General features: G+C 49.9%; 1 protein-coding gene across 1 annotated transcript in view; it reads right to left on the reverse strand.

Annotated features, from left to right (window-relative positions):
* Positions 1-9,660, reverse strand: part of LOC107125865 (myelin transcription factor 1-like) — a gene marked incomplete at both ends in the record, with an annotated part of 35,635 nt that extends 25,975 nt beyond the window's left edge. Inside the window, 4 exons of the mRNA XM_015429328.1 lie at positions 1,627-1,841; positions 4,518-4,631; positions 9,222-9,315; positions 9,607-9,660. Of these exons, the coding sequence (XP_015284814.1) occupies positions 1,627-1,841; positions 4,518-4,631; positions 9,222-9,315; positions 9,607-9,660 (477 nt within the window). The remainder of the gene's footprint in view (positions 1-1,626; positions 1,842-4,517; positions 4,632-9,221; positions 9,316-9,606) is intronic.
* Positions 9,661-10,397: the final 737 nt, after the last annotated feature.

The following is a 10,397-nucleotide window of genomic DNA, read 5'->3' on the forward strand; positions in this document are numbered from 1 at the left end:
GCAGGATTCATTCCCACGCAGCTGGGGAAAACAAATTAAATCGAATCAATCTGGCATGGCTGAATATAATAGACCTCCCCCTGGCAAAAAGCAGCCTTCCTTTCCCCAAGGGGATACGGGTCTCAACATTCCATCGCACTCCGCTGTGACCGAGAAACGGGACAGAGGACGGGGGTTTGCAGAGGAAGGGGTGGGGCTACGCAGCAGGAAGCAAGCGTGAGTCTCGGGGTCACGGGGTCACCCGGAGCAGAGGGAACTCTGCCCTCACATAGATGTGCTTGGAACCCCATGGGGAGGGTTGCCAAATCCAGGTTGGGGAATTCCTGGAGATTTGGAGGGGGGGTGGAGCCCGGAGAGGGCAAGGCTTGGGCAGGGGAGGGACCTAGGAGAGAGATGAGCCCACCCTCCAAAGCGGCCATTTTACTCCGGGGAAGTGATCTCTATCATTTGGAGATCAGTTATATTTCTGAGAGGTCTCCAGGTTCCGCAGGGAGGCTGGCAACCCAGTGGGAAGAGAACAGCTCCGGAAAGGGATCTAGAGTGAGCAGGAGAAAGGTTAAGTATTCCTCACTCTTCCACCCAAAGGGAGGGAATTAAACAGATTAAACATGTAATGAAAACGAGCCCGCCATAATACTAGAGTTTGTGGTCACCCAATAAAACGGATCGGCAGAAGGTTCACACCGCACATAACTATCACATTGGGTTAACTGCCACAAGGTGTGCCAACGGGTGCTCAATTTAGGGTTGCCAGGCTGAGCCTAGCGACCAGCAGGAGGGTTGTGGGTGGGGACATGGGTGTGTGTGAGGGTGGCTGGGTCACTGTGTTAACCTGGAAGTGACTTCTGGTAGCTCTAGGGATCCCTAGAAACTCTATGGTTTTTCATAGAAGTTCTGATGATCCCTAGAGCTACCTGATGTCAGTTCTGGGTTTTTTCCTGCAAGTGGCTTAGTGATGCGGCTGTCGTCACCGATTCTTAATCCCCCCCCCTTCCATTGCCGCTCAGAGTATCAGTGGGAAGCAGAATTGCCAACTTTGGATTAGGGAATACCTGGAGATTTTGGGGGTGGGAGCCTAAGAGCTGATCAGAGGGGAGTGAAACTGACCAGAAGCAGCAGGGCGGCTCCGGAAGGGAAGGCATCTATGTAACTTGCCCTCCCCCCACCTCCCCCTCAATTTTTCTGGCTATGGGTCTGGAGAAGCCTCTTGCTCTTCTTGGGAACTTCCCAGAAACATCTGCCAGCTTAGGAAGTAGGTTTACCAGGTTCCCCCTGGCCACTGATGCGGAATACGGGGTAGGGTTGCCAGCTACAGGTTGGGAATTGACCTGGAGATCTGAATGCAGAGCCTGAGGAGGGCAGGGACCTCGGTGGGGTACAACACCCTGGAGTCCACCCTCCAAAGCATCCATTTTCTCCGGGGGAACTGGTCTCTGTATTCTGGAAATGAGCTGTCATTCCGGGGGAATCTCCAGGTCCCGCCTGGAGGCTGGCATCCCTACCGGGAAGCTGGACCCATGGGTCTGATCCAGCAGCGCAATCGCCGTACAACAGGAGGAAGAACAAAGAAGCAAAACACAACGCCAGGACATTCCAAAGCCCCATCCGCGACCAGCCCCAACTTACATTTAAAGGCTTTAGGTGAGGTTTCGCTAGTCTGAATCTTTGGGGCAAGCATGCGTTTGCCAAAAACCTGAGCATCAAAACTTGCATAATCGAAGGTGACCTTGGAGTACTTCTCCAGCTCCTTGGCCAGGTTGGCCCTTGGCGTGGTGGGAACCATGTTCGGCCTGTAGCTGCCATACTGAGGCACCTCCAGTTGCTTCACAAAGCACATAGGCCTAAGGAGGAGGAGGAGGAAGTAAAAGACAAATCAGCGACGCGTTCTCAAAATGTTTCCCATTCTAGATCGGTTGGCCCTGGTTGAGGCGAAGCGGACGTCCCTCGGCCGGGGATCGCCACCCATAAAGGATGTGTATATGTGTATATGACGCCAAAAAAGATTGCCAACATGAACACTAATATGTCAAACAAATGTTGGAAGTGCAAAAAGGTTGAGGGCTCGTTTTATCATATGTGGTGGACTTGTGAAAAAGCGAAAAAAATGTTGGAGTGAGATTCATGCAGAGATGGAAAAAATTGTGAAATGTAAATTCAAGAAAGAACCAGAAGTATTACTTTTGGGACTAAAAATGGAAAAGGTCAATGTGGCGAAAAGGACATTGATGTGGTATATGATAACAACAGCCGGAATGACCTATGCTCAATGCTGGAAGCAAGAGGAAGTCCGGAGAGTTGAGGATTGGATCAAAAAGTTATTGTTTTTGGTTGAAATGGACAAGATGACTCGAAAACTTAATAACATGGAAGCAGAAGGTTTCTATAAAGACCGGAGGGATTTAAAAGATTATCTGGAAAAATATTGGGATGTAAGAGACAATTTATTTTGCTTTAATAACTACTGAATATTGACTTCCAGTATCATGAAAGAATAGAGATATAATTGTAATAGTAGAATAATAGTTACCTAGTGAACTTGTAATGAGGAAACGGATGGAGGAGAAAAGGTTAAGCAATATACAGGAGGTCGTAGCACTGTGGGAAGCCATGTGGGGGGGGGAAAGGGAGGTGGGCAGGATGTAACGGGTATAAATGTAAAACTAACGTTGAGTTTGATTGATTATATCCTGAATAAAAATTTTGTTACAAAAAAAAAAGGATGTGTTAACCTATTACGGGAAGTGAAGAATTGGACGGCCGCCTTCCCGCCCCTTCCCCCCACCGATAATGTTAATATAATGGCTGTAATTCGCTGGCTGTTTGCGTTGCGGCGTAATCAGAACGCGAGCCGCCGACTGCGCTGTTAAAAAGCCCCTTGGCCTGTTGGCTCTGCATTAATTGGTGCTGCAAAAGCCAGCCGTCGTCCTGCGTGACCTGCCTGAGAGCATCAATTAAACTTCGACTGTCGGGAAAGACATTTGACAGTAAAGGAAGGCATCAGCAGGTACGGGAGACGCCAGAAGGGGCAGCTGCCGTGGCTAAATGCTCTTCTCCCAGAGATGTGAAGATTGTTATGGGGGGGAGAGAGAATGGGGGGAGAGAGAACCATGCCATTGAAGATCTATTTCATACATTGTGGTGCCCAAAACTGAACACAATACTCTGCTCTGGTTAGACCTCACCAGGGGTCATTTCGTAGAAAAGTGGTGCAGGAGCTCATTAGCATAACTCATTAGCATAACTTATCTGCATATGCCACACCCCCTGAGATCACCGGAAGTGTGTCAGAAGGCAACACCCACCGCTGAGGCTCCACTGGACTCTTTTGGATTGCCAGCTATTTGAACATGCAGATTTGTCCTCGCAGAGGAGGGAGAGCTTGTACCTGAATAAAACCCGGACTTAAAGGTGCCACTGAACTGTTTTGGACTGGGGGGCCGGGGGGGGTTTCTGCAGCTTACCTGGCTGCTTTTTGCTCTGATTGAAGGCTGCGGGGAGAAGGGGGTGGGGCTTGTTGCATGTGCCCGCCCCCTGGTCTCTTTACTGCCGAAGCTCCGCTCCTGTGCGCTCCTGCAGGAAATGACCCCTGGACCTCACTTAGAGTATTGTGTTCACTTTCGGGCACCACAATTTAAGAAGGATATGGACAAGCTGCCTGGAACGTGTCCAGAAGAGGGCAACGAAGATGGTGAGGGGTGTGGAGACCAATTCCTATGAGGAAAGGCTGAAGGAGCTGGTTATGTTTAGCTTAGAGAGGAGACGACTGAGAGGTGAGATGATCACCTTCTGCAAGTACTTGAAAGGCTGTCATATAGAGGATGGGGTGGGGTTGTTTTCTGTTGCCCCAGGAGGTTGGACTAGAACCCACGGGTTGGAATTAAATCAGAAGAGTTTCCGGCTAGACATTAGGAAGAACTTTTTGACAGTTAGAGGTTCCTCAGTGGAACAGGCTTCCTCAGGAGGTGGCGGGCTCTCCTCCTTTGGAGGTTTTCAAAGAATCATATAGAATCATATGGAATGTTAGAGTTGGAAGGGACCTTGCAGGTCATCTAGTCCAACCCCCCTGCACTCTGCAGGAGCATAGCCGAAAGACAGCCCTACATACCTACATGATATCCGAAATATGGTCGTCCAGCCTCCGCTTGAAAACGCCTAGCGAAGGAGCATCCACCACCTCCCGAGGCAGACTGTTCCACTGCTCAACCACTCTTACAGTTAGGAAGTCTCTCCTGATACTTAGCCGGGATCCACTCCCTTGTAATTTCCACCCATTAGATCTAGTCTTGCAATCCGGAGCAAGAGAGAATAGATCCGCTCCATCTTCTACAAGACAGCCCTTCAAATACCTGAAGGCTGCCATCGTGTCCCCTCTAAGCCTTCTCTTTCCCGGGCTAAACAGACCCAACTCTTTCCGCCTTTCCTCGTAAGACTTGGATTCCAACCAAGTGGAGTCCTGCAGGGCTCTAGAGGTCCCTCCCAACGCTACGATTCTGTGAAATCTACCTGACCTCCATTACCTGAGTATCCGATCAGAATTTGAGCTATTCTTTGATGGGTCACCGGTCGGCAGCGGCTGCTTCTCATGAGATTTGGCGAGTTTCTCCGCGGCGGCGATGGGGCACCCTGATAAACTTTTGGAGAGCGGCGGCCGGGATCCAAGTGAGAGGAGAAGAACGGAAAGACCGAAAGATTAGCACAAGCATAATAGACACTGATATAACACTTTTGAGCGCCTGAGGTCCTGGACGTCCATGAAGTCTATTCAACGGGGCTTACTCCCAGGAAGGAGCTCTCAGGACTGCACTATTCCTCTCCTTCTGCAGTGGGACGGGATGCTTCCCGCTCCATTTCTTGCTCTCTTCTGTTGCTCCTTTCCTTGGCTTTTGTGTGCTCAGACAGGACCCTCGTTTCTGGTAGCAGGGTCACAGGAAAGACCTCTGCATATGAGGCGACGCACCCCTAATGTAGCCAGTCCGCCAAGAGCTTACAGTAGCCCCTGTAAGAAGGGCTCTGTAAGCTCTTGGAGGATTGGCTACATTAGGGGGGGGGTGTCACCTAATATGCAAAGGAGTCCCTGCTACAAAAAGAGCCCTGGCACACATCCCTTAATGTAGCCAATCCTCCAAGAGCTTACAGTGGCCCCTGTAAGAAGAGCTCTGTAAGCTCTTGGAGGATTGGCTACATTAGGGTGTGTGTCGCCAAATATGCAAAGGAGTCCCTGCTACAAAAAGAGCCCTGGCCGCCCAGAGCAACGACATCAAGGAAGAAGCTGACCTGGGCAAGTGAAGGTTAAAAACAATTCCTCAGGTTGCATCTGAGAACTTTAGCCAGGGCAGCAAACCTTAGAGTACTGGTAGTTGGCCTACTTTTGATCCACATTTAAGTTCTGCAGAGCCAGTGGGGTATTGCACAGCAGCTACGGTGCTGAGAATCTACGTCAGGGGTCCTCACCTGTTCAGAATTCTGATAGAGCATGGGAGGCGCAGTCACAAAATGTCTGGCCCAGGAGGCGGAGCCAGCCACAAAATGGCTGCCCCTGGAGGCGGAGCCAGCCACAAAATGGCTGCCCCCGGAGGCGAAGCCAGCCACAAAATGTCTGCCCCAGGAGGCAAAGCCAGACACAAAATGGCTACCCCAGGAGGCAAAGCCAGACACAAAATGGCTGCCCCAGGAGGCGGAGCCAGCCACAAAATGTCTGCCCCAGGAGGCGGAGCCAGCCACAAAATGGCTGCCCCTGGAGGCGAAGCCAGCCACAAAATGGCTACCCCAGGAGGCGGAGCCAGCCACAAAATGGCTGCCCCAGGAGGCGGAGCCAACCACAAAATGGCTGCCCCAGGAGGCGGAGCCAGCCACAAAATGGCTGCTGCAGCTTCAGCCACACAGCAAAGATCCTTGTGTTGCAGTAGCAGCTGTTGCCTAAACAACAATCAAATCTCCAGTGGCCAATCAGAAGCCTTGCTAGGCAAAACCGCCATCTGGTCCCACCCATTTTTTATGAAGAAGAAGAAGAGGAGGAGGAGGAGATTGGTTATATACCCCACTCTTCACTACCTGAAGGAGTCTCAGAGCGGTTTACAATCCCTTTCCCTCCCCCTCCCCACAACAGACACCCTGTGAGGTAGGTGGGGCTGAGAGAGCTCTTTCGAGGACTGCTCTTGAGAGAACAGCTCCGAATGAACTTATAAGTGACCCAAGGTCACACCAGCAGCTGCATGCACAGGACTGGGGAATCAAAGCCGGTTCTCAAAGATTAGAGTCCGCGCTCCTAACCACTACACCAAACTGGCTCTCAAGACTTGGCAGGTGCCAGGAGTGGGGTCCATAGACGACACGCTGCCCATGGCTACCTTGTTGGGGACGCCTGACCTACGTTCTTGACACGATCCCAACATGGTGCTGGATCTCCAGCCCAGATGTGGCACAGAAGAAGAAGAAGAGATTGGATTTATACCCCGCCCTTCACTTGGAGTCTCAGAGCGGTTTACAATCTCCTTTTCCCTTCCCCTCCCCACACCCTGTGAGGTAGGTAGGGCTGAGAGAACTCTGACACAAACTGCTCTTTCAGGAAAGGAGAGTGTAAACTAACACGTTTTCTTCCCCTGCCTCCTTCAAACCTGACGCAGGAAGGGCCTCAACTTACCACCTCCACTCTGGTTCTAGGACTTCACTCCAGCAGGCCCAGGGTACCCCCCCGCCACCCTCCCAGCAAGCCCCTCTTCAGTCGAGGTCGCCCTGAAGTATGGCCAGATTTTGAGCATGAAGAACCCAGGCATGAACGTAGGGTTGGCAAATCCAGGTTAGGAAATTCCTGGGTATTTGTGGGAGGAGTTGGCAACGAAGAAAAAGAAGAGGAGCAGGAGGAGGAGGAGGAAAGATGGGATTTATACCCCACCCTTCATTACCCGAAGGAGTCTCAGAGTGGCTTACAATCTCCTTTCCCTTCCCCTCCCCACAACAGAGTCCCTGTGAGGTAGGCGGGGCTGAGAGAGCTCTTTTGAGGACTGCCCTTGAGAGAACAGCTCTGAAAGAACTGTGACTGGCCCAAGGTCACACCAGCAGGTGCAAGTGTAGGAGTGGGGAATCAAACCCGGTTCTCCCAGATTAGAGTCCGCACACTTAACCACTACACCAAACGGGCAGAAGCACCTGCCAGAGAGGATCCTGTCTCCCCCCACAAGAAAACTCGAATCACACTGGCGTGGCGAGCTGTGTGGTTGCTGACATTGAGAAGGCCAGCATAACTGCACATCAGCTTAACTTAATTTTCTCTTCCCGTGGCTTGCTAGCTAGCGTTTATGGCCAAATTGGTCTCCTCAATTAACTGAGCAAATCTATCTGATTTTTCTTCCGGCTCCGAGTCTGAGTCTATGAGGGAGGCCAGATCAATTTCTTTTCATGGCTTCGACACAAACAATGAATAAGAAATTAAGCAGATTTGCTAACCTTGCGCCTGTCAAAGTATTAATAACGTTTATAGCTCTACCTAGTGAGAGCTAGTAAATTTACTTTGGAATCTGACTCTGTTAGCCACAGTACCCTTAAAAAAAACCCCATTGATATTTCTGGGTTACCATATATAATTGTTATTTTTATCACGTGAAAGAAAGTTGCTGTATATAAAATATGAGAAAATAGGGCCAGCTCCATTTGGGTTTTAAGAAGAGAGAGATTGGACCTTCACTACCCGAAGGAGTCTCAGAGCGGCATACAATCCCTTTCCCTCCCCCTCCCCACAACAGACACCCTGTGAGCAATGTTCCCTCTAAGGTGAGTTAGTGTGAGCTGGCTCCCAGTTTTTCAGCCTCCGGCTCACACATTTTTGTCTTCGCTCGGGAAGGATGGCTCCAGAGCAAGCTAATTGATGCAGCCGCCAAATCACTCGCTCACAACTTTAATGCCAGGAGCTCACAAAGTAGAATTTGTGCTCACAAGACTTCACTGCTTAGAGGGAGCAGTGCGTGGCTACAGAGGGAAGGCCTGGAGAGCGACATCCCACACGGAAACTCCAGGGGGGGACCTGGAAGGATCGGGGAGACATTTAAATGCCTCCCCCGGCCTGTCCAAGGGCTGGCTTGCCTGGGCAAGCCAAGGGAAGGCATGGGGGTGTGGCCTAACATGCAGTCAGCTGCGATGTCAGAAGGTGTGGCCTAATATGCTAATGAGTTTCTGCTGTTGGGTGTGGCCTATTATGCTAATGAGTTCCTGCTGGGCTTTTTCTGCAAAAAAAGCCCTGGAGTCAGGGTTGCCTGGAAGGAGGAGTGCCCTTCCAACTAAACAAGAAATAATATCCATGGCATCTTGGGCTAGAGCAGGGGTGGCCAAACTTGCTTAACGTAAGAGCCAACCTAGAATAAACGTCAGATGTCTGAGAGCCGCACAATGTGAACAATTATTACCCATTTTTACTGGGAAGTATGCAAATTTGCTTTTTATTAACATTAGATGAGACCGCCAAAAACAAAAACAAAAGGAGTCTGAGACTGATATTTATTTGTCCAATGACATGTATTTGTCTGAGAGAGAGAGAAATAGAGAGAGAGGTGGGGGAAAAAAATGAAAGGTGGATAGAAAGAGAGGGAGAGGAGAGAAACAAAGAAAGCAAATAGATGGGGGGAGGGAGGGAGAGATGGAAAGAAAGCAACTTCAAATGCATCCTCCAAGCCCAAGCCAGCTGGCTTGGCTTGCAGAAGGGATTTAAAGAGACAAATGCCTTCTCCAAGCCGGCTGGTGGGATGGGGGCTTTGAGAATGCATTTAAAGTTGCTTTCTTTCTCTGCTCCCCTCATTTCAGGCCTACCCAGGGAGGGGAACACTGGCTGGGGAAGGGAAGACTGATCGGAGAGGCACGCCTCCCCTTTGCTTCCCCAGCTGCCCTGCCGGGAACCACACAATGAGTGTGAAAGAGCCCACCGTATGTGGCTCCTAAGCCGCAGTTTAGCCACCCCTGGGCTAGAGCTTGGGGCGGTCCTGGATCCAGTAGACCAGCTAGTGCAAAGGCCGAAAGGTAAAAGACAAGTCCTTTGGTTCATACTCTGGCCATGAGCAAACTTTAGACACGGAGGTAATAAGTAATAATTTAAAACTAGGTAATATTAAAGTTGCCAGGTAACAACAGCAAAGTCCAAGAACTCAGTCTGTCCTCATGTCCTGAACAGATTTTCAATTGGTCCCCCCCCCCAAGTCGAGTTTTTGCAACACATGAATAGGATGAAAGTCACATACCTTCGATGTGTATTGCGATTGCTATTCACGTGGCCCTGTCCGGTACATCCAGGTGTTGGGCATTTTAATACATTCTCGTGCATGGCCAAGACTTTAGAACAAGGAGAAGAACATGAAGGAGGATGGTGAGATTACAAGAAGTAGAAAAAATTACTTGGTTCAAAGAACCATCATATGAAAATGGTTCTATGAAAGCTGGGCCTGGGGGAGTCGTGAAAACGGGATGGTAGGCGGCCACCCTGGTTGCTGCTAGACCTGCCTTCAATGAGTATTCCCTCAAAGGCCAAAACAGCCCTGGAAAGAGATCTGCCCCCTCCACCTGCCTTTACTGACAGCAACCAGGGCTTCAGCTGGCAATACTGTTGTAGCTGCCTAGCAACAGCCACAGAGGGCATTTGTTTCTTAAAGCTACAGGTGATGCTTTTATTATTTGGGTTTTCTTTTTAAAAAATACCTGGTGTATTCCCCCCCTCCCCCAAATTTCCGGTTTTTCCGCAATCCTGGAACTTTTCTCAGGCTTGTAGAAAGATCTTTAAATTAAGGGCGGGAAGGTACCCGGCTGGATATTAGGAAAAACGTTTTGACAGTAAGAATTGTGCAGCAGTGGAATCGGCTGCCTGGGGAGGTGGTGAGCTCCCCCTTGCTGGTGGTCTTTAAGCAGCAGCTGGACAAACACTTGTCAAGGATGCCCTAGGCTGATCCTGCACTGAGCAGGGGGGTGGACTAGATGGCCTCTATGGCCCCTTCTAACTCTGTGAATCTCTGATTCTATCTGTCTTATCTGCTTGTGACTCTAATCTCCAGATTTAAGTGTCCACAGATCTGGACACATTGAGAATTAGACATATTGATAGAACTTGATTAAAAAATAAATAAAAGAGTACGAAGCCAGAAATCTCCCACTTTGAATATTGACAAGTACAGTCCTGAGCAGAGTTAGTCCCTTCTAAGCCTTCAGTGGACTTTGAACGGTGTCACGCCACTTAGTTCGGCACCAAGCAGGATTTGAACTTGGGACCTTCGGCTTGGAAAGCATGTTCTGCCATGGAGCCACAGACCCGTTTGGCACTTCTAATGCCTAAAGCTCAGCAGATCTGTCTCTGAGCATTATTTGGATGGAGAAATATGTAAACCACTCAAAGCCCTTTGCAGGAGGAGAGCGATACAGAAGTTAAT

This window comes from Gekko japonicus, unplaced genomic scaffold (assembly GCF_001447785.1).
Source record: "Gekko japonicus isolate JY-2015 unplaced genomic scaffold, Gekko_japonicus_V1.1 scaffold5479, whole genome shotgun sequence".
In the NCBI taxonomy this organism is placed as follows: Eukaryota; Metazoa; Chordata; class Lepidosauria; order Squamata; family Gekkonidae; genus Gekko; species Gekko japonicus.